This window comes from Vulpes vulpes, chromosome 1, assembly GCF_048418805.1.
Source record: "Vulpes vulpes isolate BD-2025 chromosome 1, VulVul3, whole genome shotgun sequence".
Classification (NCBI taxonomy): domain Eukaryota; kingdom Metazoa; phylum Chordata; class Mammalia; order Carnivora; family Canidae; genus Vulpes; species Vulpes vulpes.
Window position 1 is genome coordinate 51789628 of NC_132780.1, and position 22683 is coordinate 51812310.

Here is a 22683-nt window from a genome sequence, read left to right on the forward strand (position 1 = left end):
AGTATCGTGTTTATTACATAGATGTGATGGTCAGTTTTATGTGCCAACTTGGGTCCGGTTATACTCCCTAGTTACTCAATCAAACACTAATCTAGGTGTTGGTTGTGTTGCTAAAAGTCCCTCTCAGTTGGTTTTAATTAAGGGTGATTACCCCGGGTAGACTGAGTGGGCCTGGTATGCAATCAGTTGATTTGTTCTTATTGGCTCTGCCACTTTGGTTGAACACAGTGGGGGTGTGTTAAAAACTAAAAGTACTGTATAGCTGAAAGGTATTTTATGGTGCCTGTGAGTAATGGGTGACCTGGTGCATTTACAGTTTAAATGTGCTGGGAGGACAGCAGAATAGAAAGAAATCTGAAAAGACTGGATGCCTGGATGTGGTTCTGCAGCTAGTAGGCTGTGTATCATTTTGAATAAGTGACACAATCTCTCTGTGGACCTTCATTTCCTTACTTATTTGACATAAAAGAAAGAAGTTACACCAAATGGTCTCTAAAGACTTTTTCAGGCTAAAAAGTCTACAATTATAAGTTTTTTTTATACAGGCAAGGAGGCTTTAAAATCATTTTATTGTTGGCTTTGAGGTATCATTTACAAACTAAAATCTGTCGATTTTAAGTGGACAGTTTTAAGAAATGAATCCAGTAGTGTAACCACCATATCACCCCACAGATTTCCCTTCCTGCCCCTTGCCATCCATCTACTCCCCCAAGCCCTGCACTGGACAATCACTGCTTTCTGCCATGATAGCTTTGCCTTTATTTGAATGTCATATAAATGGTTCATATAGTCCGTTTTCTTATGTGCTGTGTTCTTTCACTTAGCCCAATGTTTTTGAGATTCAGATCTTTGATTATTAGCGTTTTTTGTTATAATTTCATACCACTTATTTGTATTTCTTCTAAGATAGACTGTTTATGTCCCTGTCCATTTTCTATTGGGTCATTGATCTTTTCATAAATTTATAGAAGTACATTTTTAAAAAGTCAGTGAATGATATGGAAGTTGACTTTATTTTTCTAAAGCTGCCTGAGAGTCTTCTCCTACCAAATGGACCACGTGGCCATACATGCTGCCATTCTTTCTCCGCCCCCTGGAGGTGCTTCCAGCTGGCTTCCACCTGCCAGCTTGCTGTGGAGATCCACATGTTGGCCTATTTCCTCACAGTGCCCAGTTAGGAGGTGGGGCTTTGAGAGGAAAATGAGAAGAACTGCTTCTACCCCTGCTCCTTGGCACCCAACTGGGGGGTGGTTTACCAGCAGCAGATGTATAGCCCTGGGCCTGCTCATTGTCCCTAAACCTGTACCCCAGCCCTGGGACCAGAGACCCTTCATGGCCAAAGCCTGGATTTGCTCAAACCTGCAGACAAGCTGCCTTGTAGTTCTGTTCACTGGGCTGTACCAAGGGGCGGGGAAGGGACTGTTGCCCTCATCTCATTCTGCCTCATTATCTGCCATAAACACTCAGGAAACCTCTGGAGGGTGGGGCATTCTCTGAAGTGGCCACTTCCAAATCCTTAGTGATAAGGAACTCCTGTGCAGATCTGTGGGCCTGCAGAAACAAAGAGGGTGATGGGAAACCTACTAGGCAAGGTCACTCCAGCCCCAGAGGCTGCCTGGATGCCACCCTGATCTCTCTCCTTTGTCAGGCTGCACTGTCCTGCCAGGGTGCCAGGAAGGGCCCACATCTCCTGCTGCCCCACTTGGGGCAGCTAGAAGGTCAAGTCTTGATCATCTGCACTGGAACAGATGTGTACCTGGCTTCCCAGGGAGATCTTGTAGCTCACAGGAGTTAGGTTCCATTAGGTGACATCACGTGGCACCACTTCTGGTGCACTGCCAGGTAAGTGGAGTGTCCTGTTCCAGTCTCAGGGCTTAACCACCAGGAGCTCAGTCCTGGAGGAAAACAGATCTGATTTTCCTAACATCCCATTGGATGGACACTAAGGGCACAACCTGCTTGTCACCTGGGGTTACCCTGTCCTAATCTCCTAGGAAGCTTTGAGTGAGTTTCTCAGGTGCTAGTAGACTTTGTTGTTTGGTGTTTTTATTCTGCTTCTATCCTAGTACAAGATAGAATGGAAGAAAATATACAGCATCAAGGAATACTTTAAAATCAGAATGGTAACAATGGTGAAAAATAGTCTTGGTTCAACACCAGTGCCCACTTCAAGTCTCTAATTAAAGCTATTAAGTAAAAACATTTGTATCACGGTTCTCCCCTGAAAATTTCTTTTTTTTTTTAATTTTTATTTATTTATGATAGTCACAGAGAGACAGAGAGAGAGGCAGAGACACAGGCAGAGGGAGAAACAGGCTCCATGCACCGGGAGCCCGATGTGGGACTCGATCCCGGGTCTCTAGGATCATGCTCTGGGCCAAAGGCAAGCGCCAAACCACTGCGCCACCCAGGGATCCCCTCCCCTGAAAATTTCAAGTGTGTTTTTGTTCCAGGGTTTTTGTTTTGTTTTGTTTTGTTTTAATAGAAGTCTTTGAAATTTCCATAGCGTAACCTACTGAATCTTCTTTGGAATCTTCAAATTCCTCAAATCTTTAGAGACTTGGTGGTCACTCCCTGGCCAGGGGCACTGTAAAAGGATTGTGGAGATTTCAGCTCAGAGTCAGCAAAAGCCATCCCAAACCTTTAGTGTGATTCTGGAACCTTTTTCAGGATCTTTCATGTGGGAAGACCATCTGCTCTATCCTCTGATGCAACACAAATAACCACGGTGAAGCTCAAGGTGAATTTCCATGAGTTTATTCTTACCATGTGTGACCCAGATACACTAAGATTCATAGGTATGTTTGTGTTATGTTTCATATTCAAATGCACAGTTCCAGTAGTTTACTTTATAAGTTGTACTCTTTGTCTACCTTGTACTCTGTCAAGCATCAAGTACAGTGTCATCTCTGTGTGGCTGCTCTACAAATGCTAATTGGTCATGATCAGGATAATGATGTTGACAAATGACTTCATCAAACAGATGAATCATTTGATGGAAGAGGCCAGGTACAGCAGTTATGTAATATTTCACCAAACAGGTAATGTTTCATACCTCAAAGCAACCCAAAGCATTTTGCCTGTCAGTGTTACTATTTCCAGTCAGAGCCAAAAAGCCATCTTTAAAGAGAGTCGAACTTTTTTAATTTAAAGATTTATTTATTTTAGAGAGAGAAAAAGGGAGAGCACAAGTTGGGGGGAGGGGCAGGAGGAGAGAGAGAATCCTCAAGCAGCCTCCCTACTGAGCACCAGCCTGAGTGTGGCCTTGATCCCAGGACCCTGAGATCATGACTTGAGCCGAAATCAAGAATTGGATGCTGGGGATCCCTGGGTGGCTCAGCAGTTTAGTGCCTGCCTTTGGCCCAGAGTGAGATCCTGGAGTCCCAGGATCGAGTCCCACGTCAGGCTCCTGGCATGGAGACTGCTTTTCTCTCTCTCTCTCTCTCTCTCTCTCTCTCTCTCTCTCTCTGTCTATCATGAATAAATAAATAAAATCTTAAGAAAAAAAAAAAAAAGAATTGCATGCTTAACTGACTGAGCCACCCAGTCACCCCCGGAAAGGTAGAACTTTTGAAGGATAGTAACTCTGTAAATAGACTCTTAGAAACATACAGTTTGTTTCCTTTGGTGAAGGCTACAACCAAAACCTGGCTCTCTCATGAGTTGGCAATGAAATAAACAAAAGATGAAGCAAGAAGTTTGAATCAGCTATAAAAACAAACTAATTCATAAGAGTATTATCACTTCAATGGTATTGTTCTTACTCTCCTGTTGAAAGGTCTGGACCTTTTAAAATAAGGTAATGTGGCATAGACAAGTTTACAGAAAAGTTTTTGATTTACATAGGAGATTGCTGACATTCAACTATTTCTGACCTTCAAAATGTCAATTTCATGTAGTTCGACTTAATAAAAAAATTAAGAATTCTCTTAATTGGAATGTGTGGAATTGAATTGAATCGAATGTGTGGAATACTTGCTTCTTGGCAAATTCATAGTTATTTTCAGTTGATCTTCCTTTATAGGTATAAGTGAGTAAAAAAAACCCACATTATATGTTTTCCAAAAAAAATTAAGTTTAATCTTAATTTTTAAACAAAATTAAGTCAAAATCTGAACTTAAATTTAAAACAAAAAGATTTAGCTAAATATTAGAATTTTGAACATAAGGGATTTTTTCTACAGAGGCCAAAATCTAATACTTATATGTATTTCTTCGGACAATTAGATTCTTTGTCATTTTAGATCAGGGGTTGCAAATTTGTGGCCAAATCTGACTCATAGACAGGTAATATTCAGTCTGCATAATCATTAACACTTTTATAAATGTGAATAACATCATCATTCTCCAGTTATCAAAGCCCTTACAAACCTCTATTAGACTCCCTTTCAGAATTTATTTACATTTTCCTGCAGAGTCCTTCAAAACTTTTCAATGTACTGCTCATCTTAGATGTCATTGAGGTTCCTGTGCTTTTGCTTCTCTGAAGAAAACATTCTGAGTCAAGAAATCAAGGGGAAATGCTGTTCCCACCATAGATTCCACCTCATGGCCTATCTTGTTCTGAATATGAGCAAAAGGAGAAGAAAATACCAGAAGATACTTACCTTCTCATAATGAAAGTGAGGCAAATTAAAACAAGCTATCTTTCTATTTTTAACCTCTTGGTTTTGCAAAAGTAAAAAGATTAATGATATTTAAGAGTGTGGAAAAATGGGAATTTGCTGGTATATTGATGAAATTTTGATCTCAGGATTGTGATATCGAGCCCCCCATTGGGCTCTGTGCTGGGCATGAAGTTTGCTTGAGATTCTCTTTCTTCCTCTCCCTCTGCTCCTCCTCTCCTCGCCCCCCCCCCCCCCATGCACACACTCTCTCTCTCTCTCAAAAAAAAAAAAGGTTTAAAACAATGAGATGTGGGGCACTTGGGTGGCTCAGTCAGTTAAGCAGCTGCCTTTGGCTCAGGTCGTGATCCCAGGGTCCTGAGATCAAGCCCCATGTTGGGCTCCCTGCTTCTCCCTCTCCTTCTGCCCCTCCTCCCTGCTTGTGCTCTGTCTCTCAAATAAATAAATAAGTAAATAAATAAATAAATACAAACTTAAAAAAAAAAGAATGAGATGTATCTGTGTGTAATAGAAAGGTGTCAAGGATATGATATAACTGAGTGCAAAAAGCAAACTTCAGAATACTTCATAATATAATTCTATTAAAAACCAAAAAAGATAATGGTGTATGTGTATTTTGATAAACATATATAGGTATATGCATAAAGTCTAGAAGAGTGGTACTTGACTTTGCTCTGTCCTCCCAGGGGACATTTGGCAATGTCTACAAATGTTTTTGAATTTCATGACTGGGGAAGGGTGCTACTGACATCTATTAGGTAGAGGCTAGGGATGCTATTAAACACTTTACAGTGCATAGGACAGATCCTACAATAAAGAATTAACTGGCTCAAAATGTGGATAGTGCTGAAGTTGAGAAACACTGGTCTATGAGAATACGTAGCAAACTATTGCTAGTAATGATGGGGTGGGAGTTTAGGAGCTCTTTTAATGTTATTTTGTATTTTGATGTATTACATTTCTTTTTTTCCCCCAATGTATTCCTTTGAAATTAAAACAAATGAGAAAGAATTACAGTTGTAGGAAGGCCTTATTCATTTTCATTCACAATGATGGGCAGTCCACTTCCAACAGCTGGGAAAATAAGCAATAATTTAAAAATTGAGGCAAAGTAGCTTTTTTTTTTTTTTATTTATGATAGTCACACACAGAGAGAGAGAGGCAGAGACACAGGCGGAGGGAGAAGCAGGCTCCATGCACCGGGAGCCTGATGTGGGATTCGATCCCGGGTCTCCAGGATTGTGCCCTGGGCCAAAGGCAGGCGCCAAACCGCTGCGCCACCCAGGGATCCCCAAAGTAGCTATTTTGGACAAAGAAGTATATATCAGTAGAAAATGAATTTGCCCTCTCAGTATTTATTTTGCTCCATTTAGATGGACAGTTTCACATCTAAACAGCCAGTGCTTCCTTACCCTGGATTACTTCTATAAAGCCCTCCAGTGCTATCTGCTTACATGCTCTCTCCAAACACTACACAGGACTGAGAAATCTCACACACCCATGTATGGAGAGCTGCAGGCAACCTCAGGTCAATAGTCACCAGGAACAGAAGCCCCCAGCCCCTCAGCCCTTGTGTAAGTGTGACAGAATTATTTCCTAGCCACAACTTCAGGTGGCTAAATTGGTCAAATGCCAGCATTACAGCCTTACGAGAGGACAGAGGAACTGCTGAGCTGTGTCTGGACTCCTTCCCCAGAAAAACTGTGAGATAAGGAATATATGCTGTTTTGAGCCACGAAGTTGGTGGTGATTTGTTATATATAGATAACTACTAAAGTTACTACTTTCTGGTATTTATTCTGTGTCAGGCATTGTTTTAAGTGACTGGTGCAGATTACCTTAGAAAATATTCCCTAAAAGAACTGTAGTTAATAAGAATCATTATCGACCATTTTGTGGAAGAGGAAACTGGACTTTAGTGGTGAGACATGACTTGCGAAGGATCATATAGCCACCTGGAAGGGGGTGGAGCAGGGAATAATAACCAAGTAAGGACAATAAGCAATTTGATTAGTTCAGAATTGACTGTCTCACCACAAAATGAAGTCTTGAAACTCACCTATATACTTTTTTAAATCAATCAAGGCATGATTTATATACCATAAATACCAATTTTCCATATACTTGGATGAGACTTGAAAATTTATACTTCTATGTACTCACCACCATCTATGTTTAAAACTTTCCATCATCCCAACAGGTCCCCTGATTCCCTCCCTAGTCAATCCCCATGTCTACCCTCAGGCAACCGCTGATCTGTATTCTATCCCTCTAGATTAGATTGATCTGTCTGATAATTTTGTGTAACCATCGTCATAGAGTTGTACTCTCTTGTGTCTGCCTTCTTTTGCTTAACATAACCTTTTAAGATTTATCAATACAGTTATGTGTATTAGCTACTCCTTTGTATGGTTGTATATTTTATTCATTTTAGGAGGCTAGCATTATAATTTAAAAATTTAATTAATGAACTTTAAATGCAATTAACCAATTTATTCCTTTTAAAAAAAAGATTTTATTTATTTATTCATGAGAGACACACAGAGGGAGGCAGAGACATAGGCAGGGGGAGAAGCAGGCTCCCTGTGTAGAGCCTGATGTGGGACTTGATCCCAGGACCCCAGGATCACAACCTGGGCCAAAGGCAGACATTCAACCACTGAGCCACCCAGGTATCCCACATACTTAGTTTCAAACATAGTGTGCAATGATTTATCAATTGCCTATAACACCCAGTTCTCATCCTATCACGTGCCCTCCTAGTACCCATCACCAAATTAATCCATACTCCCATCCATTTCCCCTCCAGGAACCCTCAGTGTGTTTCCTATAATTAAGAGTCTCTCATGGTTTTTCTCCTACTCTAAGGAGTATCCATTCAGGTACAGTCCTTTACCCTATGATCCTCTGTGCTGGTTCTTATATTTTACATATGAGTGAAACCATATGATAATTGTCTTTCTCTGATTGACTTACTTTGCTCAGCATAATACCCTCCAGTTCTACCCACCTTGATGTAAATGATAAGTATTCTTCATTTCTGATGACTAATATTCCATTGTGTATTTGTACTGCATCTTCTTTATCCATTCATCTGTCGAAGGACATTGTGGCTCATTCTATAGTTTGACTATTGTGGACACTGCTGCTGTGAACATTGGGGTGAAAGTGCTCCTTTGGATCACTACATTTGTATCTTTGGAGTAATTACCTAGTAATGAAATTGCTGGAACATAGGGTACCTCTATTTTTAACTTCTTGAGAAACCTCCACACAGTTTTCCAGAGTGGCTGCACCAGTTCACATTCTCACCAACAGTGCAAGAGGGTTCCCCCTTCTCCACATCCTCTCCAATGTTTGTTGTTTCGTGGCTTGTTAATTTTCACCATTCTTACTGGTGTGAGGTGGTATCTCATTGTGGTTTTGATTTGTATTTCCCTGATGGCAAGTGATACAGAGCATTTTCTCATGTGCTTATTGGCCATGTCTATGTCTTCCTCTGTGAGATCTCTGTTCATGTCTTTTGCCCATTTCATGATTGGATTGTTTGTTTCTTGGGTGTTGAGTTTGATAAGTTCTTTATATATCTTAGATACTAGCCTTTCATCTGATATGTCATTTTCAACTATCTTCTTCCATTCTACCCATAGGCTGCCTTTTTCTTTTGACTATTTCCTTCTCTGTGCAGAAGCTTTGAATTTTGATGAAGTCCTAATAGTTCATTTTTGCTTTTGTTTCCCTTCCCTTTAAAGATGTGTCTAGCCAGAAGTTGCTGTGGCTGAGGTTAAAGAGGTTTCTGCCTGTGTTCTCCTCTAGGATTTTGATGGGTTCTTGTCTCACATTTAGATTTTTCATCCATTTTGAGTTTATCTTTGTGTAAGGTGTAAGAGAATGGTCTAGTTTCATTCTTCTGCACATGGCTGTCCAATTTTCCCAACATCATTTATTGAAGAGACTGTCTTTTCTCCATTGGATGTTCTTTCCTGCTTTGTTGAAGATGAGCTGACCATAGAGTTGAGGGTGCATTTCTGGGTTCTCTATTCTCTTCCATTGTCCTATGTGTCTCTTTTTGTGCCAGTACCACACTGTCTTGATTATAGCTTATTAATAGAGCTTGAAGTCTGGCATTGTGATGCCCCTGGCATTGGTTTTCTTTTTCAACATTCATGGTCTTTTTTGCTTCCATACAAATGTTAGGATTATTTATTCCAACTCTGTAAAAAATGTCAATGTATTTTGACAGGAATTGCACTGAATGTGTAGATTGCTTTGACATGTACATCTGTTAAAATGTTAGACATTCTCACAGTATTTCTTCTTCCAATCCATGAGGATGGAATGTTTTCCATCTCTTTACATCTTCCTCAATTTCTTTCAGAAGTGTTCTGTAGTTTTTAGAGTACAGATCCTTGACCTCTTTGGTTAGGTTTATTCTTAGGTATCTAATGGGTTTTGATGCAATTGTAAATGGGATTGATTCTTTAATTTCTCTTTCTTCAGTCCCATTGTCAGTGTATTGAAATGCCACTGATTTCTGTACATTGATTTTATATCCTGCCATATTGCTGAATTGATGTATGAGTTCTAGCAATTTGGATGTGGAGTATTTTGGCTTTTCCACATAAAGTATCATGTCATCTGCAACGAGGGAGAGTTTGACTTCTTCTTTTCCAGTTTGAATGCCTTTTACTTATTTTTTTGTTGTTGTCTGATTGCTGAGGCTAGGACTTCTAGTACTATGTTGAATAACAGTGGTGAGAGTGGGCATCCCTATTGTGTTCCTGATCTTAGGGGAAAAGCACTCTATCATTTCCCATTGAGAATGATATTCACTGTGGGTTTTTGTAGATAGCTTTTAAGATATTGAGGTATATTACCTCTATCCATACACTGTGAAGAGTTTTAATCAAGAAAGGGTGCTATATTTTGTCAAAACCTTTTTTTTTTTTGCATCATTGAAAGCATCATATAGTCCTGTATTTTCTTTTATTAATGTGATGTGTCACATTGTTTGATTTATGAATGTTGAACCACCTTTGCATCCCAGTAATAAATCCCACTTGGTCGTGGTGAATAATCCTTGTAATGTGCTGTTGGATCCTATTGGCTAGCATCTTGGTGAGTATTTTGACATTCATGTTCATCAGGGATTTTGGTCTATACTTCTTTTTGATGGGGTCTTTGTCCGATGTTGGGGTCAAGATAATGCTGGCCTTATAGAAAGAGTTTGGAAGTTTTTTCTTCCATTTCTTTTTTTTTTTTTAATATTATTTATTTATTCATGAGAGACACACAGAGGGAGAAGCAGGCTCCATGTAGGGAGCCCGATGTGGGACTTGATCCCAGGACCGGGGGATCATGACCTGAGCCAAAGGCAAATGCTCAACCACTGAGCCACCCAGGTGTCCCCTTCCATTTCTATATTTTGAAATAGCATCAGTAGAATAGGTATAGTTCTTTAAATGTTTGTTAGAATTCCCCTGGGAAGCCATCTGGCTCTGGACACTTGTTTTTTGGGTGATTTTTTATTATTGCTTCAATTTCCTTGCTGCTATGGGTTTATTCAGATTTTCTATTTCTTCCTGTTTTAATTTTGGTAGTTTATAAGTTTCCAGGAATTCATCCATTTCTTTCAGATTGCCTAATTTGTTGTCAACTAGTTGCTCATAATATGTTCTGATAGTTATTTGTGTTTCATTAGTGTTGGTTGTGATCTCTCTTTTTTCATTCATGATTTTATTAATTTGGGTCTTTCTCTTTTTGTTAAGTCTGGCTAGGGGTTAATTGATCTTATTAATTCTTTCAAGAACCAGCTCCTAGCTTTTGTTGATATGTTCTACTGTTTTTGTTTTTTTTTAGTTTCTATATCATTGATTCCTGCTCTAATCTTTATTATTTCTTTTCCTGCTTGGTTTAGGCTTTATTTGCTGATCTTTCTCCAGGTCCTTTAGGTATAAGATTAGCTTGTATAGTTTAGGTTCTTCTAATTTTTTGAGAGAAGCGTGTATTGAAATGTACTTCCCTCTTAGGACCACCTTTGCTGCATCCTAAAAGTTTTGAACAGTTGTATTTTCATTTCATTCATTTCTATGAATTTTAAAAATTCTTCTTTAATATCCTGGTTGACCCATTCATTTTTCAGGAAGACACTCTTTAACCTCCAGTCAGTGTTTGAATTCCTTCCAAATTTCCTCTTGTGATTGAGTTCAATTTCAAGTTTCAGGCATTATGGTCTGAAAATATTCAGAGAATAGTCCCAATCTTTTGATATTGGCTGAGACCTGATTTGTGACCCAGTATGTGGTCTATTCTGAAGAAAATTCCATGTGTACTTGAGGCAAATATGTATTCTGTTGATTTTGGATGAAATGCTCTGTATATATCTGTGAAATACATCTGGTCATTGTGTCATTCAAAGCCCTTGTTTCTTTGTTGATCTGCTGCTTAGATTATCTATCCATTGCTCTGAGTGAGAAGTTGAAGTCTCCTACTATTATTGTATTATCAATGTGTTTCTTTACTTTGGTTATTAATTGGGTGCTCCCTAATTAGGAGCATAAATATTTATAATGTTAGATATTCTTACTGGATAGACCCTTTAAGTATGATACAGTGTCCCTCTTCATCCCTTACTACAATCTTTGGCTTAAGATCTAATATTTCTGTGTTGGTTTTTTTATTTTAAGATCTAATATTTCTGATATGAGGATTGGTACCCTGGCTTTCTATAGGGGTCCATTTGTGTGGTAACTCATTCTCCACTCCCCTAATTTTCAGTCTGAAGGTCTCTTTAGGTCTAAAATGAATCTCTTGTAGGCTTATTGATGGGTCTAGATTTTTATTCAATGTGATACCCTATGTCTTTTGATGGGAGCATTTGGCCTGTTTACATTAGAAATAACTATTGAAAGATATGAATTTGGTGCCATTGTATTACTTGTAAAGTCCCTGTTTCTGTAGGTTGTCTTTGTTTCTTTCTGGTTTATGTTACTCTAGGGCTCTCTCTTCACTTACAGTGTTCCCCTTAATATCTTTTGCAGGGCTGGCTTGGTGGTGACATATTCTTCTTCTCCTTCCATTTTGAATGACAGCCTTGCTGGATAAAGTATTCTTGGCTGCATGTTTTTCTCATTTAGTACTCTGAATATATCATGCCAACCCTTTCTGGCCTGCCAGGTCTCTGTGGAGAGGTCTGCTGCTATTCTGATGTTCCTATCCCTGTAAGTAAGCCACCTTTTGTCTCTAGCAGCTTTCAAGATTTTCTCTTTGTCTCAGACATTTGCAACCTTCACTATTATATGTCACGTTGTTAATCTATTTTTATTGATTTTGGAAGGGGTCCTCTCTACCTCTTGGACATGAATGCCAGTTTCCTTCCCCAGATTAGGGAAGTTGTCAGTTATGCTTTGCTCAAATATACCTTCTGGCTCCCTTTTTCTTTCTTCGTCCTCAAGGCACCGCAGTAATTCTGATATATCTTCATTTTATGCCATCGCTAATTTCTCTAAGCCTCTCCTTTATGGTCCATTAGTTGTCTTTCTCTCTTTTCCTCAGCTTCATTCCTTTCCACGAACTTGTCTTCCATGTCACTGACTCTTCTGCCTCATTTACCCTAGCTGTTAGACCATACAGTTTAGACTGCATCTCAGAGTATTTTTATTTTCAGCCTGATTAGATTTTATTTCTGCATTACAAGATTCTCTAGTTTCAAAAAAAAAAAAAAAAAAAAAAGATTCTCTAGTTTCTTTTATGCTTTTTTTTCAAGACCAGCTAGCAGCTAGCAACTTTATATTTTTTATCCTTAGAGATAAAAGGGATTTTACTTTATCCATATCAATTAGATCTGTGGCAGAATATTACATCTGGTTTTCCTTTTTTTGTTGCTTTTTCCTTCTAGTGATTTGCCCAGAAGAGAATGGATGAACGAGTAAGCACTATAAAAAATCTCAACCATGTCCCTAGAGAAATACACCCTAGAGAAATCCAAAGAGGTGAGAAACCAGAAAAGAAAAGATAGAGAAAAAGAAAATAAAACAAGAAAAAAATAAACAAAAAAGGAGGAATGAAGAAAAAAATGTGGGTGGGGGAGAGAGAATTTAATCTAACAGAGTGAACAAAACAGGGTGATCCACTTGGTCCTGATCAAATTTTGGTCTGTGTCTTAGAAGACACTAAATTTTAAAATTATAAAGAGAGCAAAAATTATATATGTACAAAAATAAAATTGAATAAAGTGAAAGGAATGCAAAAATGAAGAATATATCTATAAAATGAAAATGTAAAAAATGAAAGTTAAAAAAGACTTAAAAACAAAGAGTTGATAAAATAAGAAAATGGTTGAGTCAGGGAAAAAGAAAAAAATTGGAAAATTTTAAACTGAAAAATAAATGATTCGTAAGAATAAAAACCTCGAGTTCTATATACTATTCTCCCCTAGCACTGGAGTTTTCCAATCCTGTTTGGTCTGTAAACTTTGGATTCACCTGTTGTTCCAGCAGTTCTTCTGGGGGAGGGACCTGCTGCCCTGATTCTCTGGTGTCTGTGCCTGGGTGGAATTGCACCACCCCTTGCCAGGGGGCTGAGCTCAGTTTAAGGTGTTTGCTGTGTGAGGCTTTTGTTTCCTGAAGGCTTTCTGTGCCTCTTGAGAGGGTGAAAATATAAATGCCTGAGCCTGATCTCTCCCCCAGTGCTGAAAGATTGAGGTATGTGCCACCCTTGCAGACTCCTATGGTGTATGTCCACTCTGATCTTTGGGTGGGGGGCGGGGGGAGTGGAGCCATGCTGATTTGTTTACTTTGCAGGGCTCTGGTAGGGAAAGAGTTTGCCCAGTCATTCATGCACCTGCTCTGCCTTCCCAAAGGAAGGTGGAAGGTTGCTGTGTTCCAGTCATTTGCAAGGACCCAACAAGGAGACTTGTCACCCTATTGGACCATTGACTGAAGTGTATGACTAATGAGCTGAGAGCCCATCCCAGGCTGGCTGACTTTTTAAACCATTTCCCTGCTCCAATAATGTTTGGGAACTCTGCAGGCTCAGGCACCCGTGTTCTTTCTGTGACTCCAGGGATCTTGAGACTTCACTGTTCCACCTGGGATTCTGCTCTGTTTCACCACTAAGCCCCTTTCAGGCAGGGATGTCTCTCACTGGAACAGATTCCTAAAGGTCCCAGTTTTGCCCACTTGAGCTATATCACTTTGCAGTAGCCAGCTCATAGAGGCCCCCTCACTGCTGTTTATCTTTGGATATATCCCTTCCATTTCTCTACTCTGCACTCCTATCTTGTAAAAAGTAGTCGCTTTTCTATTTGTAGAGTTCCAGCCATTCTTTTCTTACTCCTCAGGTTGCATTCATAGGTGTTTAGGATATATCTAGCTAAATTCAGAGGGCCAGATGAAATGAAAACCCCTCCTTTTCCTCCATCTTGTCTCCCCAGCATTATCTTAATAGCAAAACCAGACAAAGATATTCCAAGAAAACAAAACTAAAATCACCAAAATCATGCAATCACTGAATCAATTCACCAAAATTCCTTGTATATGGTAATCCTTAGTGGAATAATAGTAAATGGGACCCAGAAATACATAAAACGAATAATATATGCTGACCAAATGGGGCTTATCTGAAGAATTCAAACCAAATAGGGCTTATCTGAAGAATTGAAACTTCAAAAAAAAAAAAAAAAGAAGAAGAAGAATTCAAACTTAAGGGTACCTGGGTGGCTCAGTGGTTGAGTGTCTGCCTTTGGCTCAGGTCATGATCCCAGGGTCCTGGGATCGAGTCTCCCATCAGGCTCCCCACAGGGAGCCTGTTTCTCCCTTTGCCTGTGTCTCTCTCTCTCTGTGTCCCTCATAAATAAATAAATAAAATCTTAGAAAAATAGAAGAATTCAAATTTATCTGAAGAATTCAATATATACAGTATACTGAATGTACTGAATATACAGTATATATATATATATATATACTGAAAAATATGTATATATTGAATATATATACTGAATATGCAGTGTATATGTATTTATATATATTATATATGTGGGAGAGCAAGACCTCAATGGGTAAAAGAAACAATAATAACATAGACATGCATAAATGACAACAGCTTTATGTGTATGGCAAAAGCCAACTATTTCTGCTATCCATTGGTACGGAAAACAGTACATGCTGCAAATAGCAATGACAGTGGATAAGATAGCCAGGCCTGCCAAAGTCGGTTCTCCCATCCCCTGCAACCCCCTAGTTAATGCTTCTCTGAGACCTGTGCAGATAGTCACATATGCAGTTCCCTGCTGCCCTTACATGGTTGGTTTCTTGAGTTCTTTTTCCTTCCTTGTTTCCACATACTTTACATTCTATGATAATAAAACTGAGAGCCAGTCTGGACTCGGGGCTTCACCTCTGTACCTGCACTTCTTGGTGGTGTCTTATCATATGTAGCTCATTCAGGCCTCTCTTTGTTTCAAGATATTGGACTCTGAGTAATCATTTTGTCTCTCATTGGAATGTGCCATGCAGTGTGTGTGTGTGTGTATATATATATAATTTTTTAGAGCAGTCTTAGGTTTACCACAAAATTGAGTAGAAGGTAGAAGGTATAAAGAGTTTTCATATAGCCCCCATCTCTACACATGCAAGCCTTCCCCACTATCAACATCCTGCACCACTGTGATGCATTCTTTATAATCCATAGATCTACACTGACACATCATTATCACCTTAAGTCCAGAGTTTACATTAGGGTTCACTCTTGGTGTTGTATATATTCTATGGGTTTTGAAAAAACTATGACATATATCTACCATTGTAGTACCATACACAATAGTTTTACTGCCTTAAAATTCCTCTTGTTCCACCTCCTCACTCCTCCTGAATCCCAACCCCTTGGCAATCACTGATCTTTTTGTCATTGCCATAGTATTGTCTTTTCCAGAATGTCATATAGTTGGATTCATACACTTACCAGCCTTTTCAGATTGTTTCTTTTTCACTTAGTAAAATAAATTGATGTTTCCTCCATGTGTTTCCATGGCTTGATAACTCGTTTCATTTTAGTGCTGAATAATATTCCAATGTCTGGATGGACCACAATTTTTTCATTTGCCTACTAAATAACATCTTGGTTGCTTCCAAGTTTGGGCAATTATGAATAAAACTGCCATAACTATCCATGTTCAGGCTAAAACATGTGTGGACATGTTTTTAAATTATTGGGTGAATACCAAATACCTCAATTGCCAGTTTGAATGGTCAGAATATATTTAGTTTTGTCAGGAACTGCTAAAATGTCTTTAAAGTGGTTGCATTTTGGGATCCCTGGGTGGCGCAGCGGTTTGGCGCCGGCCTTTGGCCCAGGGCGCGATCCTGGAGACCCCGGATCGAATCCCACATCAGGCTCCCGGTGCATGGAGCCTGCCTTCTCCCTCTGCCTGTGTCTCTGCCCCTCTCTCTCTCTCTCTCTCTCTCTCTCTCTCTGTGACTATCATAAATAAATAAAAATTAAAAAAAAAAAAGTGGTTGCATTTTGTATTCCTTCCAGTGTAACCAAGTCATTGATTTCACTCCTCAGTGAGTCAGAAACTGCACCAGGTAGACTTGTCACACAAAGAAAATTATTTGTAGCAAATAAGGAGATTACGGGTAATGGCTTCCAAAGTCATGACTCCCCAAGCAAGGGTGAATGGGTTCCTTTTACTTATGGTTAAGATGAGTATTTAGGTAGGGAAGCCCTGTCAATCCATGTACAGGTGGACATAAGGTCACACATGTGCCTTAAGGAAACAGGTCTATACACACTGCATGTTATGTAAATTAGGCCTGTGCTGCCTTGGGCTGAGATTTTAGTATTATAATGAGGCAAAGGTAGTTGTCAATTATTCTTGAGGTCACTCCATCACCCATCTGCACAGATCCAAGTCAAGGCTTAAGTTCAAACTGGTTTGGGTGGTCTGGGCCAGCTGGAGGTCTTGTTAGGGCAGGTGCTATTGCTTGAGGGGGCGGTTTCACTTTACTTCTGCCTGAGTTAAGAGAAGCTGGAAATAAAAGCTTAAGGAAAAATATGGGACAAGCTTCAGTGAGTACCAGCAGGCAGGCATTAAGTCAGGTCTTGGGGTCTAGCTGGTGACAACAGCAATGAATGAGGGTTTCTGTTGATCCACATCTTTACCAGAATTTGATGGTGTTAATACTCTGGATTTTGGCCATTCGAATAGATGTGTAGTGGTATCTCATTGTCGCTTTGATTTGCATTTCCCTAATGACATAAGATGTGGAGCATCTGTTTTTACGCTTACTTGCAATCTATCTTCTTTGGTGAGGTGTCAAGATATTTGGGCCATTTTTTAATTGAGTTGTTGGTTTTCTTATTGTTAAATTCTTTGTATGTTTTGGAAAACAGTCCTCTATCAGGTATATGTTTTAAAAATATTTTTTCCCCAGTCTGTGGCTTGTCTTCTTATTTTCCTGACAGTGTCTTTTGTAGAGGAGACATTTTTAATTATCATGAAATCCAGCTTATCAATTAGTTTCTTAAAAATGGATGTGCCTTTGGTGTTGTGTAAAAGGCTTTTTTTTTTTTTTAAAAGAGGGAATGAGAGGGCGGAGGGCCAGAGGGAGAGGGAGAGAAAGAAACTTAAGTGGGCTCCCTGCCCACTGTGGAGCCTGACATGGGGGCTCTATCTCACAACCCCGAGATCATGACCTGAGCCAAAATCAAGAGTTGGATGGTCAATCAACTGACCCATCAGGCACCCCATAAAAGATCTTTTTAAACATAATTTTGACATCTGAAAATATTGTGTTAACCTGACAAAATTTATTGAATTTCCTATCTCTAGATTATTTTCTAATTTTCTCTACTTACTATCACTGCCTTGAGAACTTCTTTTAAGTACTAGGTATTTTAAAATTGAGATATTCACATACCATAGTACAAGACATAGACATAAACATAGACAATTCAGTCTTTATTATATTCGCAAAGGTATGGGACCAACACTACTATATAATTGCAGAACATTTTTATCCTCTTCTAAAGAAATGCAGTACCTATTAGTTGTCACACCTTATCCCACTTACTGACAACCACTAATCTACTATCTGTCTAAATAGGAGTTGCCTATTCCAAACATTTCATATAAATTAAATCATATAATATTTGGCCCTTTGTCTCTGGATTCTTAGAATAATGTTTTTAGGGCAGCCTGGGTGTCAGCGGTTTAGCGCTGCCTTCAGCTCAGGGCGTGATCCTGTAGACACAGGATCGAGTCCCCACATCGGGCTCCCTGCAAGGGGCCTGCTTCTCCCTCTGCCTGTGTCTCTGCCTCTCTCTGTGTCTCTCATGAATAAATACATAAAATTTTTTTTTAAAAAAGAATGTTTTTATGATCCACTTTGGTTTAATTTTTGTGTAACATGAGGTATGTGCTCTAATTTTTGCCTATTAGAGTCTGAAACAAGGAAGGCACCATGAAAAGAGGTAATTTCTAAATGTACATACACTTATAGAATTTTAAAATGCTGTTTTTAGTTACTAATGAGCTCTTGTAAAATCAGACCTTTGATAGAGACTGATAGTTTTCTGGCTGCTGCACATATTTTTGAATGGGTCAGTTTGGTTCTAGGAAAACAAGATGACCAGGGTTTCAGAAAGCCTTGGCTTGTTACTGGGACTTAAAACACCTGCTGCTGGTGCATGGGGTGTTTGTTTTGCTACCAGCAGAACAAATGCTGCTGTTTTTTTCCTGGAATTTAACTCATAGATCCTAATTGCCTGAACCTGATTGTAAGCTAAAACCTGAAACTCTCTGCTGGGGGCTGCTTCAGCCTCAGCACAAACTGTGCTAGGCTAAAAGCAGACATCACTTAGCCTGGGGTATCACTGCAGATTCAGAGCACCCCTGCATGGGGCTATAGGCTGAAAACATCATGGACACTGTCTGAGCTGCTTGGGTCACATGCAAATGTCCATAGGAAAGAGCTTGTTCTCTACTAGGACCATCTGGAATCAGGCTGCTGATTAGCTCTATATTTCTAACACAAAACTAATTGCATTCTAACCTGTGATTTCTGCTAAGAACTATGTACAAGTATGGGGAGGACATATTGAAAGGACTGTGAACTTTCTGCCCACTCCTAGCAGAATGGACTCTTGACCCCCTCTCAGGGGTGGCTCACTGTTGTTGATGATTATATTTGGCTTTCCAGATTAGCTGCAGTTTGCATCTGATTATTAAGTAAGCTTTATTTAGTAAAGCAAAATGATCATGAAGTGCAGCTGTTCCTCATAAGGGATTAATTTTTTTCTAGGTGCTCACTGAATAAAATATCAGGGTGGGAGGGGTGGGAGTTTATGAAAAGCCATTTTTAAATTTTTAAAAATTCAAGATTTTCTCATGGATTCTTGAATATGCCAATTCTTTCTATTTGAGTTGTTTAAAAATATTTTTTTTCCTGTGAAAATACATTTATTCCCCTTGCATACAACCCTTCCTGATGAAATGTTTGCATAAGAGTAGGGAAAGATTAAAAAACATAAAGTCATGATTGTTGAAAAGGACACATTGATTTTGCAACAATGAGAAAAACAAAACCCCAGTAGGCATGGGATTGGGGGGCAGCATTATAACCTTTGTTTTTCAAAACTGTTCCTGGAAACTTTCCTCTCTGGAAGGAAACTCCCTGTGCTGCCTTTCGAAACTGCTGAGAATGCTCTGATTCAGACTGCTGATGGTAGATCACACCTGATAGTGCTGGCAATGGGACAGATTGGGTGGCCCTAGCTCTTGCGCTTTTTATGCAAAACACAGTCAAAGGATGGGTGAGCTGATGTCATAGCTAAACAAAACTGGAACTGCCTTCATGCAGTCCCTCTAAAACCAAGGACCCAACTAAAGTTTTCCAACTAAACTGAAAATCCTGGGGCTGGAGGGCCCAGTGGGGGTCCACTGGATGCTCTGTTAACCTGGGGACCTACTGTGTGTCCTACTTAGGGTGCACTAACAGTTGAAATATGCCCTCAGAGGTCGTACTTATTTTGTATGGCCCCTGATCATTATGACACTATCTCAGCTAGGCAGCATTTACGTAGCTTCAATCTACGGCCAGGTGATTCTGTGCCTGAATTGATGCCTTAGGTCACATAAAAAAGATTTGTACAAAAACTTGAGGAGGAAGCCTCCTCACTTTCTAATAAAGAGCTTTGTAATTAATGGGATTTGTGTTAAATCTCAAGGGGCATAACTGAGATTAATAACAATACTGATCTCATCCTCCTGCGTGGAGTCCTACTGATAAAGACAGTTTGGCTGAGGGCCAAGGGATGGACTTTGCTGAAGAAAATTATGATATCAGGCCTGGGACATCATCTTTAGAAAGATCTCCTTGCAGGCAGCCTGAGTGGCTCACGAGGAAAGACAGTGTCTTTTGCTGTAAAAAACAGTAATTATGGAATATAACAATTTCTGGGTCCTGTGAGTCCTTCAAGTGAATCATTGAATCATCAGGCTGGGGTTTATCTTGGAAATCTGACACAGAGGTCTTGTTCTAAACCTGTGTTTTTTGGTTGGTTTGTTTTCTGAGAAATATATGAAATTCTGTGTATATATCTCCCTTTAGTGATCTTATAAATACCAGAAGAGAATATTTTTATCTTTCCAAAATTAAGATGTTGGCAAGGCCACAGCTCTAGGGGAGAATCCTTCCTAGCTCTTACAGCTTCTGGCATTTGCAGGTAATCATTGACGTTCATTGGCTTCTAGATCCACCACTCTAGTCACATGGCCATCATATCCCTGCATGTCTTCATATTGTCTTTCCTCTGTGCATGTCTGTCTCTGTGTCCTAATTTCATCTTCTTATAAGGACAGCAGACATACTGGATAAGGGCCCATCATTTTAACTTGATTACCTGTGTAAAGATCCTTTTTCCAAATATGGTCATTTTCTGAGGTACTGGTAGTTAGGACTTCAACATATCTTTTGTGGGGGACCACAATTCAACTCATAAGAAGCTCCTAAATCCATCCTTATTAGAAACCCACAGAAAAAGCCTCACTCATCTGATTTTTTCCTAATATGGCTGCTGTAATTTCTAGGAACATCCCAGTGGCAATATTCTCTTTTGGAGTTAAATATGTTCTAGGTGACTTAGGTTGGAATGTAGTTTTAGAGTGTGAGCTGGGGGCTTTTCATTTGTACAACCTGCCTTTTGAGCAGTGACTGTGAACTATCTCAACTCATTAAAAGTTGTACTTAGGAGGAATGTCTGGCTGGCTCAGTCAGTAGAGCATGCGACTCTTGATCTTGGGGTAGTGAGTTTGAGTCCCAACGTTGGGGAAAGAGATTACTTTATAAATAAAAATTTAAAAAACTGTTGTACCTATAAAAAACTGTTGTTACCTATAGGCAACTTCATGTTCTGGTTATTATATTTTGGCTTTTGGAATATTGGGTTAAAGTTTGAGAAGACTGGGTGAAGGAAAAGTACACATGGCCAGTGAAGGTGAGTGGGAACTGAATCTTTAATGTAAAGCTGGGATGTTTTCCAATCAGGTCATCCTGACTTTACTTTCATTTACAAGAAAATGAAGAGATATCTCACAAATTATTTTGAAACAAGTGATAATCTAGAATTGGCTGTCTTGAAAGGTAAGTAGAAACTAATAAACCACTTCCAGACAAGAATGAAAAGTAGAGTGAAAAGCACAGCCAAACATGTACAGTTGGAAGAGCTGTGAGATGGGCAAACAAAATTGTTAGACAATTATGTTTTTGTCATCCAAAATATGGTCTTGGATTTGAGCATAACAGATGGAAGCAACTGCATCCAGCCCCACACATAAACATGAAGCAGCAACCTGTCAGAATTCAGCTTCATGGAATAATATCAGAAATTCACTGCATGGCATGAAAGGAAGTTTAGATCTACTTCTCATTTACTTTTTATTCTCATTGCCTGTGTCCTACCACCAATTTATACAACAATTCTACTGAGCACTGTAACCTATTTTCTAAGCACTCTGCATTTTCCCTCCTCTGAACAGTTGCTTATCCTCTCTTCTGTTCACTTCTTTACCCTTTAGTCTCTTTTAAAATGAACCACAACACAATATAGAACAGAATAAATGCTGAAAATAGAACAAAGATGTGTTTATGGAAAATCAATGAAGAAAGGATTAAAGTCAGTAATGAGGAATTAAATATATATTCCACAAGTAGGTAATATATAAAATAAACCTTTGCATATCTAAGCAGGATCATACAGGTCCACTCCAGCTGAAAGACAGAAATCTGGCAGTGGAACTGATTGAACATTGACTCTATGCAGGAATCGTTCTGGATGCTTGCTACATGCCATCTTGCTTAACCTCTCAACAACCATTCAAAGTAGTCATCATTCACAGATGATATAAGATAAACCCAAGGCTCAATAATTTTCATGCAAGTACAGCTGATGCCATAATTATAACTTAACTTTTCCACCCCCAAAGTCCATGTTTCTACTCCTGTAATCCCAAAGCACTTACCATGATGCAAAATTAAGGTTAAATTTGGCAAATGCTGAATATCTGAGTGTATCTGGTGTGTGAAGCACTTGAGGCTCAGTTAAGTGAAAGACTCTTGATTTTGGCTCCAGTTGTGATCTCAGGGTTGTGAGATCGAGCCCCACATCAGGCTCTGCACTGGTTGTGGAGCCTGCTTACGATCCTCTCTCTCTCACCCTCTGTCACGCACCCCATCCCATCACGCACACAAACACATTTGTGCAACAATCCATGCAGCAGGTAACAAGGCCCTTGACAAGGTGTAAGTAATGGTAACAGAAGGCAATAGGGTAAGAAAACCATATGGGGTTAAACCTGGAATCATGTTAGATGTAGATGTTCAGGGAGAATCAAAGACAAGTGTGATATTTTAAGCCCAATAGTGCTGTCATTAATAAAAATGTATAATTTCCTCTAAAACCCAAACCAAAACAATAAAAAAACAAAAAGCAGGTTTTGAACAGCAGTTCTAAAAGAAGCTGGAAAATTGTCATCTAATTGCTGGCCCTAGCCTTAACA

General features: G+C 39.3%; 1 protein-coding gene across 1 annotated transcript in view; it reads right to left on the reverse strand.

Moving 5' to 3' along the window:
• Positions 1 to 1446: 1446 nt before the first annotated feature.
• Positions 1447 to 22683, reverse strand: part of FAM240B (family with sequence similarity 240 member B) — a 139298-nt gene continuing 118061 nt past the window's right edge. Inside the window, exon 3 of the mRNA XM_072747917.1 lies at positions 1447 to 1551. Within this exon, the coding sequence (XP_072604018.1) occupies positions 1447 to 1551 (105 nt within the window). The remainder of the gene's footprint in view (positions 1552 to 22683) is intronic.